This window comes from Centruroides sculpturatus, unplaced genomic scaffold (genome assembly GCF_000671375.1).
Source record: "Centruroides sculpturatus isolate CEXI.00-Female unplaced genomic scaffold, Cexi_2.0 scaffold292, whole genome shotgun sequence".
In the NCBI taxonomy this organism is placed as follows: Eukaryota; Metazoa; Arthropoda; class Arachnida; order Scorpiones; family Buthidae; genus Centruroides; species Centruroides sculpturatus.
The window spans coordinates 29,608-52,854 of NW_019384986.1; the positions used below are offsets into that span (position 1 = coordinate 29,608).

Genomic DNA, 23,247 nt, shown 5'->3' on the forward strand with positions numbered 1-23,247 from the left:
AATATATTTTTCATGTTTATCTCAAATAATTTTCTCCAAAATCTTTATATTTCAAATTACGGATTGAAGTGTCAATTACAAATTCAAAGCTCAGTGACTTTTGACAGCATAAGTTGCAGTTGAGAAATATTCCTTGGAATACAGTACGTAGTTGCTTTTCTCTGATTGCCTATAAGTTCAGCTTGAGTCTTATTGGTCAAAGAAAGTCAGGCATTGAAAACTATTGACAAACTATTTCTGTTAAGATACATCAAAAATGTTTTAGTTATACTTAATATAGGTATGTACTATACTTTCTATTGTATTAATAAAATACCTTGTCTGTAATCAAACTTCTGTATCTAGAATTTCATGGGAATGAGAAAAAATTTAAGATAAACAGGTTGAACTGTATATAGATGCCATTCATTTAAAAAAAAATATATATATATAAATGAACAAGTGTTTAATATGAATTTTATCTTAAAAGCTTAGCATCATTTTATTTAAATTATTAAAATTATTCCTCTCTCGATAATCTCTGTACGTGTTTTAGAATAATGAGTAATTTGTGAATTTTTAACTTTGGTTTTAAAGTTTGTAATTTGAATAAATGGAGTTGGAAGTCAATGTTTTATAACAAGTTTTAGTTTTATTAAATTTTAAACTGCTTAAAACTTTTAATGCAATTTATGTTTGCACTCCTGACAGTCAAATAACTTAATTTTGGTAAAAAATTAGATTTTCTTACTTCAACTTTCAATATATTTTATGATAAATTGACAATAAATATGTTGGAATTTTAATGTAAGAGGTGTCAAGAACAATTTGTAATTTAATCTGTTTTTATTTGTATAAAATTTAAAAAAATACTTGATAAAATTGCAAATATTTCTACATATTAGTGGATCTTTAAAATTACACATAAAATTTAATAAATTTCACATGTGAAAAATGATATGTAATTGAATAAATGATATGTTAAATGATTGTTTTGAAGTAAAAAAGGTGTAAACAAACTGATTCATTTGTTTTACTTCATATTTTATAAAATTACAAGTTATGATTGCAATTTTATAAAATATAATGCAACTAATCTAATAACTTGTCACTTATTCATCTTATTTGCAAGTGAACTATGATGCTGACTTTAGCTTTTATATGTCATTTATAAATTGATCAATATAAAAGTTATTTAGTCTTCTTAAATGAATTATATAATACTGTATATAACAAAGATTGAATAAAATAGGAAAAAATTAATTTAAAAATACTGAATTTACTATGTTTATTTTATACAAAGCTACAATGTAACAAATGTTCGTTTCTCCTTCCACAGTTGGTACTATAAACATGAATGGCATTTTCATACTTTATACAAATTTTTTGTCTTAATAGACAGTCTTTTATTTTTTTTGAGTTATTAGACATATTTAGTTGATTTATTTAGGCAGACAAAAGTTTTACACTATTGTTCTGATGTGAATGCTTTTCAGTCCACCATGACCCAATCATCACTGTTATTATTTACATTTTTAGAAAATTGGCGTTTTCTTTGTTCGGCTTTGATTAGATCAATCTGAACCTGCAAATTCTTTTTCAGTTTCATTAGACTATCCTGTATAAAAAGAAAACATTATAATACATAATTATATATCTAAATCTTGGATAGATTAACAGGTTTAATTTATCCAAAACTTTTTAAAGTTTCATATACCTTTTCATCTTTTAGCTGAAGATATTCTTCAAAATAAGTTGTTGTTTTCTGTTGATCTTCTTGTAATTCTTTTTCTAATTCACTCCTGTTAAATAAATTGTTTTTATATGTATTAATTTGGATAATAATAATAAAAAAAAAGCCATATTCTATTTTTCCTATTTCATATTAATCTTCAAACTAAGATTACTTTCAAAAGATGATTGCAATACAATAATTAGTAAAAAACAGTTATACTGTATTTAAGTTAAATATACAAAATTATACAGATTGAAAAATAAATTATCAGTTCATTATTTGCAGTACAAAATCTATTTGTTACCATAGTCATTGTAGTCATTATCCTTAGATGAACAAAAATTTCATTCATTTCAAATTTTGAATAAATTTTAGATTTGAAATACAATTTCAAATCTAAAATTTCTTTGAAATTTAATCTCGTAATTTTATTACATATACCCATTTATTTATACGTTCTGTTACTGGTTTTGTCATGGATTTTAAAGAATTAAAAAAAAAAAAGCCAATAGCTTTTAATTCTTTAAAATATCCATTTATGTTTTTCNTAACAAAAAGCATATGCTGATTAGTAATATCCCATAATAAATATTAATTTGCATAAAATAATTGTGAAAAGTTCTATACTCAGACTATTTTATTAAATAATATTGTTTTCTTATTTTTTGTTTTTATTTGCTACTAAATTTTCTTTAATCACAATATTTTCAAATTCAATTTTCAGGATATTAACTCAATTTGTCACATATACTTCTGTTACTTTTATTAACTGCATTTTTAGTGTTTATACTTTGTGTGTTTTATGTGGTAATTTATTTAATACTAATTTAATTGGATTACTCTTTTCGTCAATGTCCACAGAGTTATAAATTTAACTTTACTTTTAAATTATAAAATTGAGATTTTTCTGTATTTAATATTTAAAATATCCATCTCAACATCTCAAAAAAATTGAGAATTTATCATGCTTAAAGTATTCTCCTTTCACTCATGCATCACATTCTTTCTGGAATCCATTATTAGAGAGTTGTCATTGTACTTTTCATCTGGTACTTTTCATCAACATCAGTTTTCTGTACTTGTGGAAAGAGAAAGAAATCACTTAGTTTAATTTCAATGTAAATCTGTCTCTGTAATAAAAAAAAAAACACTTTGGTAGACATATCTCATGGCAATTTTGCTGTGAGATACGTCTATCAAAGTGTTTTTTTTTTTTTTATTACAGAAACGGATTTACATACAGCAAATATATTAAGGACACTTAGTTTAATGATTATGAGAGATGTGGTCCGATTTCACCTCCAACTACAACTGGCAGCACAATATTGGCAGTTGGTAGTTTAGCAGTCATGATGGTTAAACTATTTTATGTTAATAAATTCTGGACATTTTTCACAAAAGAATTGACAGAAATTCATCACCACTTATGACAAATGGTGACAAGATGTCAAATAAAGAGGAACTGACATATTTTCCAGAAATTTGCATAAAAACATTGAAATAATTCAATATATTAAATGATAGCCTTTTGAAATAAATCTTACCTGAAGAAAAAGACCATGATTCTCTTCTGGGCATGTCTGGTGACTCTTGAGGTAAAACCTGTTCTTTAGGATGTGAAGATGATGTCCGGTCAGTATTCTGAATATTTACATCTCTAATTGATTGGTTAAGAAATTCATTTTGTTGTGATGTTTCTTTTATAATAAAGGAACCTGAACCTGTTCTGTGATGACTTTTATCTATAAAGATAAAATATTTTATATAACACAACATGATAATTATATCATCATTATTACTATTATTATAAAGTATTTATTATAAATTAAAAATGATATTTGCTTTTCATATAAAAAAGTTTTCCAATACTAAATATATATAGTTAGAATAATTCACCAGCCTTTATACTTAAAACAAAATCAGATCAGCACTTAAATTTTCCATAATCTTTTAATAAGCATTTTTGATTTTTCAGGATTAGAAATAGACAGAATCAATTGTAATATTATGTAATGATAAAGATAATTTGAATTTAGGATGTAATCAATTAAGAATGTCATCATATAAAGTGACATTCTTAAAACTGTTTTTCATCTTTTTTTTTTTTNATGAACAAAAATTTCATTCATTTCAAATTTTGAATAAATTTTAGATTTGAAATACAATTTCAAATCTAAAATTTCTTTGAAATTTAATCTCGTAATTTTATTACATATACCCATTTATTTATACGTTCTGTTACTGGTTTTGTCATGGATTTTAAAGAATTAAAAAAAAAAAAAAGCCAATAGCTTTTAATTCTTTAAAATATCCATTTATGTTTTTCTTAAAGACGTAAGTTTGGAGAAAATATATCCTATTGTCTCTAAGAACTATGTAAAAATTTTCATAGATATACAATTTGAAAAAATTGAAAATCATCATCTGCAAGGTGAATAATGAAATGTATTTAATAGATCAGGAAGAAATCGTTTTTTCTAATTTGACTAGTTAAATATCTGCTAATTACTAATACAATAACTTCTGCTAACCCAGTCTCTTAATTATCTGACATACCCTGATGTGATTGCCTAAACACTTCCAAAAATAAAGGTTGTGTCACACATCCTATGTTCCTGTTTAATTTTGTTTCTTTGCATAGTATTGTTTGTCAGTGCAAGATATTTGTCTGCCTGCTTCCATAAAGAGTCTGCACTGAAAGGCTTAAGGTTATGTCATTCATTGTCTTTAAGCAGGCTTTAGGTCTGTACATTCTTAGTAAGCAACACTCTCCCTAATCTCACACCCTGTGTACAAGAATAGCTGAATTAGTGAGAATTTAGTGTATCAGCATTAATCCTACATACTTTTTCTAGAATACATTAAGTATTTTATAAGCCAATTCAAATCCTCTTTATCTTATTCTAAAGTATTCTAATTTTTATATGTAATGTAAATGATTTTATATTCAGAAAGTATGTTGCATGGTAGGCCTATAACACTACATATGATAAGTAGCATTTATTTTCTTAGTATGTTATACAATGCATGCTTTTATACTTTAACCTATTTCTTATAATAATTGTTTGGTCTTTAGATGTTTACAGGAATTTTTTAAAGTATTCTACATTGACATATGTACATGTTTAAATTAAAAATGCACAATAGGAGGACTATTTAAGTGATTATTTCCATGGACCATTTACTGCATATGCAATTACAAAAACTGGATGTATATAATTTTAGGAGAAATTGTCTTGGATCTCTAGATATAATAAATTCAAAACTATATTATAAATAATATGAGAATTTTATTAAATTATATCAAATTGATTACTGTAATTAAAATAAATATATAGGTTTCTAATATTCTATTTGCTATATATTCTCTCACATTTGGCTCAGATACTCCTTCAGGGCTGCAACATTCTTTTACTGGTGTCCTCCCCAAATTCTTTGAACTAGGTTAGTCCAAATGTTTCCCATGTGACATCTCAGAACTTTTTTGGCCATTGCAAAATCTTGAAATTGTTGTTCTGAAACCACATTTTTACATTGCTGTATGAATTTGCACCTTGATTTTGGAAAATCCACTTTTTACCTCCTATTTCTTATCCAAATAGCAAAAGTTCTGAACTAAGCATAAGCAGTTCAATGCAATCTTTATGATCCTGTCATCAGGTTTGTCCTCCCATCATAGCCAATGCCTAGCCAATCAGTGAACTTCCACTCTATCCTGCCAAGTTGAGTACATGTGATCTAACTATCACAGACAATGCCAACAGTATTAATAACCAACAGACCCATCTAAGTTGAATTTTTTTTCACCGAAAAAGATTGATGATGTCCATTTTGTGGAGTATGACATAAACTCTTTGTCCCATGAAAGACAACATCAATGCTCCTCTATCCATTGAAAATGATAGATAATAAATATGTTTTTTCTTTTTGTGCCTAGAGTTTGGATTTCTTAACATCTTATAAATTGTCTGCCTGGTAACATGGATCAGTCTTAACTATACAGTAAGACCCTGCTTAATGCTGCCTCAATTAACGCTGATTCAATATAATGCAGTCTGCTCAAAGCCTAAAAGAAATCTCTAAATTTATGCTGATTCAAATTATCGTGGCATTTCATTGATGCATATATAATACGATTATTCCCAAACACGAACCAATCAGCAAAAGGTGGAAATTTGTCATAGTGCTGAACTTTCCTTAAATCTATGTTTGTGTGGTGCAATTTTGGAAAAAATATAATATCATGGATGCCATAGGAAATATTGACTTCACTTGGCAAGAATTAACTGATAAATGCATGAACGAAGTGTGGAAGAAGTTATGGATGAAGGTATCCAAGAATTCTCAATGAGAAGAGCCAATTGCTGTATCGTTAGGTTGATAAAACTCAACCTAATTGATACAGCAGGACTAGGAGATGTAGATGAACAAGATATTGAGGAGTTACTGCAGGTTTCTGGTGAGAGTCTTATCAACGACAACCTTTAAGAACTAGCAGAACAAGGAATTCATGTAGAACTGGAAAATAGAGATTCTGAAAACTAAGAACCCAAAGAATTTCTCTACAGATTTCCTTAGTAAAAGTTTGAGAATGATAACTGAAATCGTTGATCAAATTGTAGCAAGTGATCCAGATTTTGAAAGAAGTGCAAAAGCAAAACGAGGCGTTTTGGATGCAATTTTCTGCTACCGACATTTGTTTAAGGAAAGAAAAAAGTGACAAATGAAACTACACGACTTTATCGCAAAAAGCAAGAATCTCAGAAGAGCCAGAACCTTCATCACAAAAAATGAATTTTAGATTTCTGTGTGCATATGTTTATGTGTTATTTAATATATATTATTATGAAAATTAATATAAAAATAACTTAAAATTATAGTAAAATTTGTTTATTTTTGGTTGTGTGTTCNACATAAATAGAAAAATGCTTAAATATTTAATATTTCACTAATGAATATGTTTTATGTAAAATAATTTACCTGGAGTTTTGGTTCTAATAATAAATATAGTAAAATTTGTTTATTTTTGGTCACATGTTCCCCTTTCCCTATTTACTCTATGTTAAAATGACCTTGTTTAACACTGTTTTGCTTAGTGCTTTGTCATTTAGGAACACACCCCCATGTTAAGCTGGATCTTACTGTACTTTAGAAATGCATATTCCTTTCTTCTTGAGCTCAGAAATATCATCCTGCACTGACAGCTTTATTGTCCTTCTATTCTTTCCATGCACTCTGGTGTTTTCAGAAATGTACTAATAAAGCTAAAACTTATATCTATAATTTTTCTTGTTTCCTTCACTGCCTACATTATTGTAGGTCAAAATGTGACCTTGCTCCTGTTCATTCAGTGGGAGTCCACCAGGCATCTAAATAGTCATAATGAAAGATATCATCTTAATTGCCTGCTTTCTCTCATATCTTACACATAAGGCCATACAAAGTATTTACTGTAATAGATTGTTCTTTGTAACAAAAGGTATGTAACTGCTTTACAAATAGAAGACAGCTAACTGTTCATTTACTTTATTTTTTTACTTAGTGTACTTTGTAAATTTAGTTTATTTTGGTTTGCAACTGCAATTTTATCAAATTTTATTTATTTATAACTAATATAAGTTGGCATAATTTAATTAAAATTAATAAGAAAAACATATAAAACATATGAAAATTGTTAATTATATAGTTCTAAAGTTTTCTTTGAATCTAAGTTATTTATTACATAGAAAAAACAAAGAAAATATTTATTTTAATAAAAAGTCATCAGAGAAATTAAATATCTGTCAAGTGTATTAAATACTTGGCTTGGATGTCATGCCAACAGGTAACTCAATCAAAAACTTCAGACTAGGAGGCATTAAAGAGAATTAAGAAAAATATTTTAATCTTGCAAGTGCTTTCAACGTAAATATGTACGTCATCTTCAGGCAATTGAAAATTGAATAGAGAATTCAAACAGAACATTTAAATTTAAGCATTAATGATATTAGCCATTTTTGGAATATAACTATTAAAAATAAGATTTAAATTTTAGAATTAAAAACATTTAAAACTGGCACATATATGTTTTAAAACAAATAAACCCCGATTGGAATGGCTATTAATTAGGATCATTGAAATTAAGAAGCCTTTTTTGTAAATGCAAAAAATTGGCGCATGTGCACCTTAACATGCATAACATAAGAGCCAATTAGAATGGCTATTAAGAACAAGTAAATTTTAGACATTAAAATAAAAACATTTTGTAAATACGTATAAAATTTTTGGCATGCATGCACCTTAACAAAGACAGCATAGAAGCCGATCGGAATAGAGCCATAAGTGCAAGTTTACATTAAAATTTAAATATAGAAGCGCAGGACATACTTTAAAATACATAAAACACATGTAACATATAAAGACGCACATAAGTTTAAACCTTATTTTTAATAGTTATATTCCAAAAATGGCTAATATTGTTAATGCTTAAATTTAAATGTTTTGTTTGAATTCTCTATTCAATTTTGAATTGCCTGAAGACAACATACATATTTATGTTGAAAGTGCTTGCAAGATTAAAATATTTCTCTTAATTCTCTTTTAACGCCTCCGAGTCTGAAGTTTTTGATTGAAATATCTGTCAAAGTTAAATGTTTAAAGAACATTTATATTTTTGAAATAAAGTGGATGCAGAATTAAAAAATCTTAAAAACTACTTAAGAATTTAAAAACAATATTGCACAGTGTTTTAAAATAAAAAGACTATTTAAAAGTTTCAATTTACCAATATTTAAAGTTATATTACTGAATTTATAGTAGTTTGTAAATTATTGTGGAAAAAACTTAAAATCTTGAAAATTCACTTCTAAATTAGATATTTAGAAATAAATTTCTAATTTTTATAGTAATCATTAAATTTTGATAAAAGGACATTTTGACAAACTAATTGTCACACAATAGTTATTTGTCTGCCTGCTTCCATAAAGAGTCTGCACTGAAAGGCTTAAGGTTATGTCATTCATTGTCTTTAAGCAGGCTTTAGGTCTGTACATTCTTAGTAAGCAACACTCTCCCTAATCTCACATCCTGTGTACAAGANCAATATATTTATTTTGTTTGTGCAACATAAAAAAATAATTTTTAACGATACAGTAAACATGATTATTATTTTAAAAAAAATTTAGGCTTAACATCGACGAAAATTCAACATGGCGTCACAGGAAACAAATAAAAATTTCAACATCAAATAGATTAAGTTCAGTAGACTATCATTACAGCTTTCAGGTTAATATGCACTGAAGAGGGGTTTAGCATTTAAATAAGCCTGAAATGCATATGAGAAAACAATAAAAGAAGTGTCTAACCTGAAAGCTGTAATGATAATCTACCGAACTTAATAGTCATTCAGATTAAAGAGACATACATTCATAGAACGTAATAACAGCTACCATAACTGATATTTATTTCAATTATTAGTTATTAATGGCAGTTTATAGTTGATTACAGAAATCAATATTAGTAGCATTTTCTTGTTTCTGCTCCTGACACAATAAAGTGCTATAAATTAAGACACTTGGCGGTTTTTCTCATCTTTATTTAGCTGAGATGAGAAAAATCGTCAAGTGTCTTAATTTATAGAACTTTATTGTGTCAGAAGCAGAAACAAATTTCAAAGCACGGTTTCATATCATTAAAAGCATTTTCTTGTTTAGAGATGCATGAAGGCATTTTGATTTTCACAATAAATATTACTTTACATGAATTAATTTATATTTTTTAAAGAAATGACAATACAGTGGAACCTCGGTATACAACCTTAATCCGTTCCTGATGTTTGGACTTATACCAAATAGGACGTACACCAAACCAACCTTTCCCATAAGAAGTAATGTAAAAATGATTAATCTGTTCTCATGAAAAAAAATGGCTGGCTTTAAACACCTCGCGTTCCTGGATAGTTCCTGCTTGATTTTTCATGAGATCAGCATGTATCTTTTTAGCTTTCTCGCGAATAATTGCTTCTGATACGCTGTCTCTAGCATACTGTTTTTCAGTTATCCAAAGCAAAAGCAATTTCTCAACATAATCTAATGTCTTCAATCTCTGTTTAGAAATTGATTTAACCCCTTTTGCAATGTTAGCAGATTTAATAATGTCTTTATTTTTCACGATGTCGATATCGTCGTTCTCAGAATATGATATGGAACAGTTAAATCTCGAACACGCATGCCACCTTCATATTCCTCAACAACCTCTTTTTTCAGTTCCATTTTGATTCTAGTCATTTTTTTTAGTTTTCTGTTGCTTTTCACTTGCCTTTTTGCAATTCATGATTAATAAAAATAATAAAATTTTACTTACAAATTAAAATCAGAAGAAATATTTAACAAAGTTATAAACTGTGGCACTGCGAACATCAAGTCTAGTCTAGTACACCGATAGTGCTACTTGTTCATAGATGGCGCTTATACCGAACAAAAGTCGTATACCGAGCAAAATTTGTTTCGTCCAAACAGGACGTATTCCGAATTGGACGTATTCTAAAGCAGACGTATACTGAGGTACCACTGTATTTAGTTTATGAAACCTTTCTTACCTGTAATAATCTATCTGCCGGTGGCCTTTTTTTTGGATTTTTTGTAAGTGCTACTTTTACAAAATGATGGAAAGTTGGAGACCTTTTAAAAGAGAAAATTGTTCTTGAAATAATATATTACCATCTTAAAATATAATAATTTTCATACCATTTATTTTTATCTTTTAGTGTAGGTGACTTAAATCCTGATTTCGACATTAAAAAAAGTGCTCTCATTGGATGTAGATCAAACATGGGTGGTTGTAGTTCAGCTAGTTCAATTGCTGTTATACCTACGGCCCATATATCACATTGTTGGTTATAACCACCCTTCCTTTCGACAGCTGCAACTTCGGGTGCCATCCTTTAAAAGTATCAAACAGAACATTTTAAACTTACATTTTAACAAAATGAGTAGTTTGAGAAATAGAGATTCTGACCAATAAGGTGTTCCAATAAATGACTTTCTTTTACTTATAGTTGCTGTTATTTGAGCTGAGACACCAAAATCAGCTGTAAAATTAAAAGAATTTTATTAGAATTAGGATGCCATAACTTATCCTANACTTGAAAGAAATTTTTGACTAATTCACCTCTTAAATTCTCTTGGCTGCTAGAGAGTGATGCTGGAGCACTTGTACGTGATGGACGTGGTGGCTATAAAAAAATAATTAGTATAAAAAAATAATAATTAGAATAGTTTTAAAAAAAAGTTTAAAACTATTCATCTAAGTTTACAATTAGTTTTGAGTTTTGTGAACTTATGCATTCAGCTAAAAGAAAAATCTCAAAAATTTTAAACTAATTCTTGCTTTACTCTGTGGTATTCAAAAACCAATATTATTTTGAAAATTTTGTATTTTAGTTTGTGTGCATGAGAAACAACACTTGTTATAAGTTTAAATTTGTTTTATGTTTGCTTTAATTTATAATTAGATTGTTGAAATATGTCTAATTATATATGTTCTTGTCTGCTTGCTGAACAAGGAAATATTTGAATTTTTAGGTTGTTCAGAATGGCTTTAAAATTTGTAATGCTTAATATTGTAAACTTAAAAATTAATTTTAAAAAACTGGTTCATCATTAGGAGTTTTGATTCCTAATGATGAACCACTAAGGTTCAAAAAAGCTTTGATTTTTAAACATTTAAAAAAATTCACTTTGATAAAATGTAATTTTCTTATTATTTTTTGTATTTGTAGATATATACATTTTTTAATAATTTATAGACTCTTTTATTCATTTAACCTTTGTAGAGAGGATTAGTCAAATATGGCGCTATCATGATGTGGTGGAGAATAAACATGGGAAATTTTTTAAGAATTTTCCCACACATTTTTCTCGTTTTCATTTTTGAAAAAAATTTTTTAAACAGTTATGTCTAGTAAAAGAAAAATCTTTCTTTATTGTCACAATTCCTTTTTTATGTGAATTTTTTTTTCACAGTAATTTTTGGCGATATCCGCAAAATTCTTTTGCAGATATAGACGTCATTCTCCAGTGCCACATGATCGCCCTTCACGGGTATATCCATCGATCACTGCAGAGTGGTTAATAAAAACTGTTAGCATTCCCAAAGTAAATAGAACACAAAACTCAAAAAATTATACCCTGCTGCAAAATATATCATATAATAATTTCAATAATATAAAATGGAAAACTTATAATTCAAAGAAAATTATTCAAAATAAATGAAACAAAATCTTTGTTTCAAGTTTCAAAATAATAAAGGAAAATCTTAACATTTTACAAAACAAAATTTTTACATTTTTCTGAATGAGAAATTATTATTCTTAATATATGTGAAATAAATGTGTGCTAATGTTAAAAAATTTAATTTTTTACAATAATTTATTCAAAAATTTCCTTATTAAATTAAATTAAATTACATTATTATTAATCTACTTTAACATATATTAAATGTTTTTAGTTATAAACTATTTAAGTTAACGGTACTTGTAAAATTTTAAAATTAACTTGTAAATTTCAATTAGTAATTTTCATTTTCTCTCATATATATATTCATCATTAAAAAATAAAAATTGCAAGTAACAGTACTATAGTACAAAACCCTAAATTAAACCTTTTCCAGATAGCATAAAATCATGAAGCAATTAAAAGTGACATATGTGTATAAAACATTCAGGACATCCAGATAATTGTATTACATTATTCAATTTATTCTTTTGGTGCAATATAAACATATCTGTAATAAATGCATTATTAAATTTATATAAATAAAACAATAGATTTACATTTGTTTGATTTCTGATTAATTTTTAAATGGTAATCTGAAATCCAGAAAAGCTGTATGTTAGATCATTCCAAGTTTAGAATCTTAAACTACTGTATACTTTTGCTGCAGGAAGTTGTTATATGTAAATGTAATGTGCTATGGCTAAAATTCATTTCCTTAAAAAACTTCAATAGTTTGTGAATAAGTTTTCTTCTAACAAAATAATGCAAATTTTAATGAATTGAAATTACTGGATGCAATATAAATATATTCCTATTTTACAGAATACATTTCATTTAAACTGATACAGTGCTCAATAATGAGCAACACAAATTTTTATTAATTATACATGATGTTAAGAAATTAGACCATTGTTTCTCAACCTCTAACGAATCTTCACCCCCTTCAATAAGATCATTACGTAGTATCGCCCCCCCTTCACTACAAAATTCAGATGCTGAAGGACAATGCTAACGCAAAATTCGTACTGCATTGAATAGACTAGTGTTATTGTTATTTGTTTAATTATTGTACGATATAACGAATAAAATATCCAAGTATTCTTAATACAGTACAGCCTCGATAACTCGGCACTCCGGATAACTCGGCCACACCCTCGCAGGACAAAAATAACCTTAGATAGTTAATTTTCATCATAGACAGCTTTATGCCTCATAAAGTACTTTTTCTGAGGTCTGTCTTATCAGGTAAATTACTGTACACTATGTATTCATTAATTTTCATTTTCATGTAGTAAAGGCTCTATGCCTTCATAAAGTACATACTTTTCCTTTGTTTAAGGGTATTTGAACAGTTTATTCTCTGTTGTATTCTCAAGCAAACAATACATACAAGTACAGTACAGTATTTTCTGAGGAAACACTCATACTTATTTTTTTAACCCCATTCCCGATAACTCGGCATTTTCACAAACTCGGCCACCCTTCGGTCCACATTAGGCCGAGTTTTCGAGGCTCTACTGTATAATGTTTTACTATAACGCCCAGAAAATTGTTTTTTGCCCCCCCAAAATATAAATTGTTACTAATCACCCCCTCAACATGGAAAAACGCCCACATGGGGGGCAATATCGCCCCCGTTGAGAAACACTGAATTAGACCAACAAAATGAAATACAGGTAACCCCCGTATAACACAGTAGTTACGTTCCAAAAAATTGCCGTGTTATGCGAATCCGTGTTATACGAAACAAAGAACTAATACGAAAAGGAGGGTTAGGTTCCAAAAATTAAAAAACATGCTAGTATATTTTCATAATTAAGATCTTCATAAAAATTTCTTTAAGTGATACATATTAATATAAATTAAACAACGTTTCTTTGTCATCACTAAAAACACTATTAATTAACCGAGAGCGTTTTCTTTTTGGCAAGTTATCCTTATCCTCTGAGCATTTTTCTGCATTATCTTCAGATCCATGCTTTACCTTTTGCAAAATGTATGTAATTTTAGATTGCTTTCTTCTAGTTAAAAGGTCTTTATAAATTTCCTTATATGGTGCTATGCTTCCTAATGGTGCTAAGCACTTATGAAGAATAATGCAAGTATGGAATAAGGGAAAAACATTCGGCAACATTAGAAGCAGAAGCGTCGCAATCTGGCAACATTGAAACAAGTTTCGAGAAGGACCACGTGTATCGACAGAAGGCAAGAAGAGAAAATTTACATACTTAAGTACTAATAGTTCAAGAAAATAATAATTTTCGTGAACTATTATTACTTGAGTATGTAAAAATTTATTACATTTCATGTTGTACGAGGGTTTTACCCAATTCTCGAACCGTGTCAGAGTGAATCCGTGCTATAAAAGTACCGTGTATACGGGGGATGGTACCAATTCTCAAACCGTGTTAGAGCGAATCTGCGCTATAGAAGTGCCGTGTTATACGGGGGTTACCTGTAGGTATTAGAGTGATCAATGGAATCAATTTTGGCCCTATGAACACTGTCACAGACTCCTTATGAGATACAGGCTCCTAAACTTTTGGTAATGGTTGCTGCTCTAGTGCATACCTTACAGAGAAGTCTGACATTATTATTTTAAACATTTGTTAAAGCTTTGCATGGAGTGCTATTAATTCACATTGTTCTAAATACCATCGTAAAAACACACCATGCTGGATAGTCTGCAGCACTTATGCATTGTACAAATTGACAGTGAAAGGGATCTGGCATGTGTTTATGTAGCATGGTCCAGACATTAATGTGATTTATCCCAACAATGTGGGCAATAACTCATGCTTAGTAAGGGCTGTTGCTCCAATGTTGAATCACTATTTCTTCAAAGTTGTCAGTTTTAATCAGGCATAATCATCCTTATCAATTTGATCTTTTAAAAAACACCCCTTTTCTCACAATTAATTATGGATTGTGGCAAACGTTAAATGGTGAGGTATGAAGTGCTGGGAATACCATTCAAGTCTGCACTAATCATCCTTTACATTTAGTTTTCCCATAAATAACATGATATTAGCCAGCTCCTGATATGTAAATTTCCCCATTATGTTTGATATACATACACCTGATTGACTTAATTACCTGATTAAACACACCTGATTGACTTAAATGTCAAATAGATTTTGTACCTTTTCTACAAGTGGACATGTTGAAGAAATGCAAATCAGAATACAAAAGAGGTTTAAAAGAGGGCAATTTAGCATAAAAATACAATTTTTATTAAGAAATGTACATTTTCCCCCATCTGAATAGATATTATAAAAACATTGCATTCAAATAAAAATACAGTAATAGCGTCGATTTTCCGAAAGTCAATCATCCGAAAGAATTCAGATAAAACATTGCATTCAAATAAAAATACAGTAATAGCGTCGATTTTCCGAAAGTCAATCATCCGAAAGAATTCAGATTCGGCAAATTTAAATTTTTGCCAGTGCTGTGGCGCTTCAATCTTTGGCTATGTCATGGGCTACTCAAATATTTTACGTTTTTGATACTAAATTAACATCTGAAGTATAATTTTTTATTATTTTTATATTTTTCAATATATTTATTTTGTTTGTACAAAATAAAAAAATAATTTTTAACGATACAATAGTCTTTGTTAAGCTTAACATCGACGAAAATTCAATGCGAAGTGACACGCAACGGATAAAAATTTTGACATTGGATACGTTAAACTACTTTTTCGTACGTAAATCAGTTATCCGGACAACCCCAGTTCCCAATTGATTCGGAAAATCGACGCTCTACTGTATTTATTTTTGAATTTTGGACTTTTATTCTTTAATGAATTAAATTATTTTGCCAACTACACCTTTTTATTGTTTATTACACTTAAAATTGGACAATCAGTACAGAAATAGCAATTAACAAACATACTCTGTTGTGATTCCAGTTTTCACTTTTCTAAGATGCATCTGTCTACATTTTTAAAAACTGCTACACCATGAAATAATGATGGTGGGCTTTCCTACTCTACATGCACGCTATGCAGGGCAGCAAAGAAACTTTAGGAATCTGTATCTTTTAAGGAATTGTAACTCCCAGTTCATAGGAAATAAATTTTTTTGCTGACCCCCTCTATCACCCCTTTCATTTTGTTGATCTAATTTCTTAACACCCTGTATATAACAAATATATTTATTAAATCAGTTAATTCAATTTTTGCACTTGTATAATCTGTATGATCAAAAGTATAGTAAAAAGCAATAAATTTTCAAATTCCAAAGTTGCTTTAGTAGAAAAAATTATAGGCAAACATAGTAAAAATTTTCATTTACAAAGAGCTATCTTCAGGATAATTCAAACAGAAAACAAACCAAATAATCAATACTAATTGAATATGTTAAAAATATAATTTATTTATGTACATAATTTTCAAAGAAAGAAAAAAATATGTACATGCAAAAGTATTTAAATCATATCTTGTAAACTTACAATGAGAGAATTNTTCGTTTATTTTTTGCTAATATTTCAATTATTTTAAATTACATTTATCTAAATGATAAATTTTAACATACAATGATTTTTGGAGAAACCACTGCAAGAGGTGAAGGTTCTTTATTGCTGCTTTCAATTATTAGTTCCTCTTGGGCTTGACTTTTTTCTAAATGCAGAGGATCTTCCTGTGAAACTTGTATGGATTCATCATCTGTGGTATCATAAACTATAAAATGAGATAGATAAATATATAATGTTATTTAATTTTTATCATTTAAGTTAATAAATGATAAAAATTACCATCTGGTGATGAATTAATAATTGGTTCATCTGCTCCATTCTTAAAAAACTGAAACAGTTCTTCTAATTGTTCTTCTATTTCAGACATTGAGGGTCTTTTAATTGGATCTTTTGACCAACATCTATATGTGAAGGAAAAAAAAATTCTATTTTAATTCAATATTGTTACTTTTTTCAAAAATTTTCCATTTTAATAGTAGATTCGACTATATACTGGGTAGTTTTACAAATTTTCTGCTGTTTATTTCGTTTATTTTTTGCTAATATTTCAATTATTTTAAATTTTCCAAATACAGTTGTGCTTACCAGTGACCGAAAGGATAAAACTACCGAACACTGGTACTTGTCGTGAGTTCGTGCCTCACCAACAGCCTGGCTATCAGGAATTTTCTAAGTTCTTCATGTGTCTAATGCCTCAATAGNGCTGATGGTATTAAAATATATATAGTCAGCCCTTGACTTTCGCACATAATTGGTTCCTGAAAGTGTGTGTGAATGTTGAATGTTTGAAAGTAGAGGGATGTAAAAAAAAGTGCACCAAAAACTGTGTTTAAAATATTTATTCCTTAATTTTTATTAATTCCTTAATTCCTTAAACTCTTATTTTTCAAAACTGCAAATATCGTAGATCTGTTTACATCATATGAATGTCTGATTGAAGCAAAAGATTTAGTTTTCAGAATGTTTAATTATTTCCACCTTTGTCTCGATCGTATGAAGTTTATGAGTCCTTAATTTCTTTTTGTTCGTATCAACACTGCAGTTTCTCACTCATGTTTATCAATTTAAAGGATGAAATATTTAAACATAAACAAATAAATTGGCAAAACAAACAAAACACACAACACATTGACGCACACCCTAATGCAAGACAAACTGTTTTGACCTCTTGCTTGGAATAACACAATAGTGATTAGGATTCCAAGAAGTCTGCTATTGCAGGAAGTAATGTGTGGCAGAGAACGTAGAGCAAGGTACCGCACTTTGTAGTATAAGCATTCTGCATGGAAGGAAATTTTTTCATTATCAACAAGTATTTAAAAAGTTGAATTTTTAAAAATGTGCAAAATAGCAAATCGTGCGAAAGTCGAGGGCCACTTGTATATGGTGAGAGTAAAGACATTTTTGTATGCTGGTCATTGTAAACATTGAAAGATGAAGATGATTTTGTATCTTCAATACATATATATAAAATAAAATGTTTTCATTTAGTTAACTTCTGTGCGAATTTAATTTATCAAAAATTTTAATTTATATATCTATGGAAGCTGTGAAAGCCTATAAAAATTAATCTTTGATTTAGACAAAATGCAAACTTTTATTTCATGCAGTTTTTTGAAGAAACTGAGTAAAATAAAAATTTTAAAAAGTACTACTAAATTTATTTTAAAAAATTGGCTGACAGATTTGCACATTAGTAAAAATACATAGAAAGACTAAAATATCTTCACTCTCACCATATCCGATCACTGGGAATGACAATCTTCCACTGCATAGACAACCTTTCTTTAGAGGCTAACTCCTGCATAAACATGCAAAACATGAGTCTAAAAGTTCTCTGGTGACAAGCCTTAAAAAAAAAAAAATAATAATAATAATCGTTTTGAGCTGTCACCAGAGAACTTTTGACTCACTTTTTCTTTAGAGGCCACACCCCTGCATGTTTATGCAGGGTGTAGCCTCTAAAGAAAGGTCGTTGTCTGCAAGGAAAGATTGTCATTCCTGGTGATGAACATGGTGAGAGTGAAGACATTTTAGTCTTTCTACGTATTTTTGCTAGTACTACTACAAGTAAATGTTTTAATTAATTTCAAGACCTTGTCATTAATTCTTCAAGTGGTTTTGGACATCCTTCAATTAGAGGAGGTCTCTGCCCTAATAAAATAATAATAAAAAATTTTAATAATAACATTTTAAATGAAAGATAAGAAAAATAATCTCATGCTGATTTTAAAATTCATACCAATATGTACAGCCCACATTAAACGAAATGCTGGTCCTCCAATTTCATCAAAAGGCTTTCTTCTTGTAAGAACTTCCCAAAGAATAATTCCCCAACTAAACACATCACATTTTTCACTATAAGAGCAACCTAAAAAGTGTGTAACATTTATATATTTTATGCACTTTCCTTGTGAATTTTAAGCTTACATTTATAAGTTAATTTTTGTGAGCCTGAAGCAACATTCAAGAAATAATCTTAACTATTAGACTGTTTGTGCTTATTAATTACTTATTCTTGTGTTGGAATAAATATTTAAAATTATCTGAAAATAAAATTTATTAGAACTATATAGTATACTAAATATTTAAAAATAATATTATCTTTTATATAGCTTACATTCAAACACTTCTGGAGCCATCCAAGCAGCACTTCCTTTGTTATTTGTCATAACTGTGTGTTGATCACAGGCAGTTCCAAAATCACAGATCTTTAATATCGTACCACCCATTATAAGTAATAAACTATACGAAATTTTTTTGTATTAAAACAAAGCAAAATTTCATAAAACTATCTTATAAATAAATTATTACTTTGGAGGTTTTAAATCACGATGAATGAGGGCTTTAGGTTTCATATTATGTAAATATGCTACTCCTCTAGCACATTGTAATACCCAACTTATTGCATGTGCTGCAGTGTATTCTACTTGAGGTGAGCAATGTAAAACTAAAATAAATAAAGAAACTCTCATTAATATTCAAATTTATCCCAATTAGGCCTATTATAAAAATAATAGCACAAAAAATTCTAATCTACTTCTTAAGCATAAGTATCATATTAACAAATATAATTTATTTCATTGCTGAGATTCTAAGTTCTCATTGTGATTGTTTTGCTTATAAATATGTATCAAAGTTATTTTTATTGATACTTTTAGAAAGATTCAACAAAAACCTAATTTTACAAATGAAAACATTTTGTAAACATTCTACATATTTAATTCTGCAGTCCTACTGCAATTATATTTTATCAACAAATGTGATACTAATAATAATTAGCTACTGTACTGTTCTTTGTAATTACAATTTTGATAAAATGTAAATAATAGTAGTTACAAAAAATTTATAATTGTAGTTTTATTGAATATGATACGTCCATTGTTGTTGTTTTGTTTTATTTGTTATTTTCAATACACAGATATTCTGTTGCTTCCAGTATAATAAAATATAGTTACAGTATACTCTTGTTAGACTAATTCTGCCTAATCTGAAACCAAGTTTGTTCATTTTGCTACTAAAATGTTCCTGCCAAAAACAAAGTAATCACAGATTATTTTTTACAAGCATAATGAATTTGTAAAATTATTATGTACCAAACATTTTAACACAAAATATATTTACCAAATACAAAATAAGGTTTCAAATTAGATAAATTTATGGAAACTTTTATGTGGACCAGTAATTATATGCAATTATGAATTATGCTTATATATGGCTATCTAAAGTTACTGTACATAACAAAGTACATATTATGACTACTATTTATATGTCACCTGTAATCAACTGTGCCAGCATCAGTTTAGTCAAATATTTTTTTGCATAAAAGTAAAATTTTTTGCGGACAGGCAGTTGAGAAACATTGTTTTAAATTTATATTACACTGAACATTAATAGTACAGTGGCCCCTTGTTATATTGCGGATTCGAATATATCAATTTTTGTGTCTGTCAAATTTCAAAAGCACTTGAGTCAACAAATTTTAAATTACCAATTGCTATTGAATTTCTTTTTGCAACAAAATATATTTTATTCCTATTATTGTCCTTTAAACTAACCACTGCAGGTGAAACAATAAATTCATCAAGATCTAAATAAGCAAAGCAGGTGAACAGATCAATTATCATTTATGTTTCCTTTTGATTAAAAGTTGTTTATTTATTGGTTTTTAAGTAGCAGTACTGTCTCCTCATTTACAAGTTTATGTGAATTTGAAATTTCACACCTTTATGTGGATTGATGGTATTGCATCAATTCACAGAAAGGTGTGAAATTTCCAATTCCCCTTGTAATGTGTAAGGAAAAGATTTCTTTATTTCTGGACAGAAAGTTCTAAAGTTTTTACACAGCAGTACTTTATTTTGCTTTTTAGAAAATTTTTACTCTAATTTTATAAGTTTTGACATTCTATTATATGTTCAATATTTATTTTTTTAATTTTTAATTAAGGTAAACGCACCAGTAGTGAACACTGCATGAGTACTGGACACTTTGAACTTCAAATATGAGTAATAAGGATGTAGATGGCTTCAATGTTCAAACATACAAATCATTCAGTAGACAGAAGTTCTGTCTACTGAATGATTTGTATGTTTTAATTTTTAATAAGCAATTTATTTTGAAATACAGTACTGTATAATAAAATTGCAACTGATATTTTGTTTTTATATCCACATTATATGTCTTTAAATATCATTGTTAAAAAAACAATAATGTTAAATGGGTGTTCATGGTATCGACGTTTACATAAACATCATTTAATATGATATAACCACGAATAAAATTCAGTATTGCAAAACTAAGCTTATTTTATATCAGAAACATTTGCTGATGAAAGAAGAGAGGATAGAGATTCTATAGCATGTATAATCTGTTTAGTAGAAGTCTATAATTTTTAGTACTGGGTTATTTCATTTTTATGAATACAAATTTAAAATTTTAGGAACAGAATTTTTATTGTTATTTAAATAAATATATAATGAAATAAAGTGTGTATAGTTATTCTATTTCTTCATAGCTCTGCTAATTTAAACAACTCTGTACAATAATACACAGTGCACTTTTACTCAAATTAGCAAGAGTGCACCATGTCTTTAAACAGAATAAAATTATATATTACTGAACAATTTTATAAGTAGACATGAATAAAATTACCATAAAGAGATATTAAATCTAATGAAAAATTGAACAAATTTTATACATTTAATTTTGTCACACAAAACATTTAATTTTACATGACATCATTCAATTGTTTTAATTCTAATCCAGTGTTCTTTAAAGAAAATTATAATAATAAATAAGAAATTTAATTACTTTTTCTTATTACTAGTAGCCTTAATATAAACAGATGATAATTTTACTGAATTAATATAGAAAAAAATGGATTCATATTTATAAAATTGTACATTAAAAGAAATAATTTTTATATTGTACTCATCAAAAATAATAGAAAAAAAAATTAAACTTATTGTTCATTTATTTCTTTGATAAAAATACAACTATGATATTTTTATCAAAATATAAAGAAAAAAACTACACTTAAATTATACTTAATAAAAAACTTTTTTGATTATTTCATGTTACATTTAAAATATCTAATATGTATATAATTTCTTTTTTCTATAAAGATAATGAAAAAATATACCGTTATATAATGATCCACCTTCTGCAAATTCCATAACTAAACAAACCTAAAAAAATAAATCATATATATTGAAAAAATTCAAAATTAAATCTTTTAAATATTATGAATATTAAATGTTAATTAACCCTTCGGCACGCGCGTGCTCGGTCAATTAGACACCAATTTAAAAAATTAATTAATAAAAATTTAGCATTGAAAAACGGGTATTTTTACTTTAATCCAGTTCTATGATAAGTTTTTAGTCAAATTTAGTCAAAAAATTTTAATTTTGTTATAATTTTGTTGATGATTTTAATTTTTTAATATTAGAAGGTAATTAGCATAAATTACAGTGTGTCGTGTTTCATCTTTGCTCCCGTTCAAGTTTATTGTTCTAGACTCGCGACAATGTTTGTTTTTACTTCTGCTGGTGTTTCCGCTTTTATTTCACCCTCGTCCGTTTTGGTTACAGACGATGGGGAGACGGGCGTCACATGATCACTTACCTCACTTTTTACCACAGAAATTACCGTACCTTGAAAGTTTTATTTTTTTTCTCGATTTTAGTTATTATTAGCTAACTTTTTTTGATAGATTCTGATATACATGTGTTTTCTGAACTTGCAGATATTTTTTTAATTAAGTTTCACAAATTTATGTTTTTTTATTTGCATTTTATATACAAAATATAAGGAAATTGAAAAATGAATTAAATGTTATCAGAAATGCTAAACTATAAATACAATGTGTGTTAGAGTACTATTGCGAATAGATATAGTCAATTATTTTGTAAACACATTTGTTATTTTAATTTTTATAAATTATTTAATTTGATGCAACGTGTTGCGCTCAGAATCGATCAATTACAGTCGCGCGTTATTTAAGATGGCGGCGGGACCCGATTCAATTAATTCTTCATTTCAGATGTTAATTAGAGAGTGCTATTTTAATGTAATTTTAGACATAGTGTATGTTTATTATAATTAATGAATTTATATAAGAATAATATATATTACTGACTGTAGTTTAATGCTTACTTGGCGCAATGTAACGGTAAAATATATAAAGCAAATTAATGCAATTTTTTTTATATTTACTAATATACAGTAAATGCTTGACTACGATTAAATCCTCGATTTATACGTTTTCTCTACTATCTAACAGTATAAAATACTTGT

At 27.9% G+C, this 23,247-nt stretch overlaps 1 protein-coding gene and 1 long non-coding RNA gene across 2 annotated transcripts in view; both read right to left on the minus strand.

Annotated features, from left to right (window-relative positions):
• Window positions 1-23,247, minus strand: part of LOC111632919 (mitogen-activated protein kinase kinase kinase 7-like) — a 36,136-nt gene that overhangs the window by 623 nt on the left and 12,266 nt on the right. The window contains exons 3-11 of the mRNA XM_023377445.1: window positions 22,091-22,136; window positions 19,261-19,396; window positions 19,067-19,191; window positions 18,689-18,817; window positions 18,543-18,600; window positions 16,726-16,847; window positions 16,506-16,651; window positions 10,836-10,925; window positions 3,259-3,499 (exon numbers count right to left, since the gene is read on the minus strand). Coding sequence (XP_023233213.1) covers window positions 3,259-3,499; window positions 10,836-10,925; window positions 16,506-16,651; window positions 16,726-16,847; window positions 18,543-18,600; window positions 18,689-18,817; window positions 19,067-19,191; window positions 19,261-19,396; window positions 22,091-22,136 — 1,093 coding nt within the window. The remainder of the gene's footprint in view (window positions 1-3,258; window positions 3,500-10,835; window positions 10,926-16,505; window positions 16,652-16,725; window positions 16,848-18,542; window positions 18,601-18,688; window positions 18,818-19,066; window positions 19,192-19,260; window positions 19,397-22,090; window positions 22,137-23,247) is intronic.
• On the minus strand, window positions 1,239-1,818 carry LOC111632914. Its single transcript, XR_002757949.1, has 2 exons — window positions 1,697-1,818; window positions 1,239-1,597 (listed from the first exon to the last, which is right to left on the minus strand). It is a non-coding gene; the product is annotated as an uncharacterized LOC111632914 (long non-coding RNA).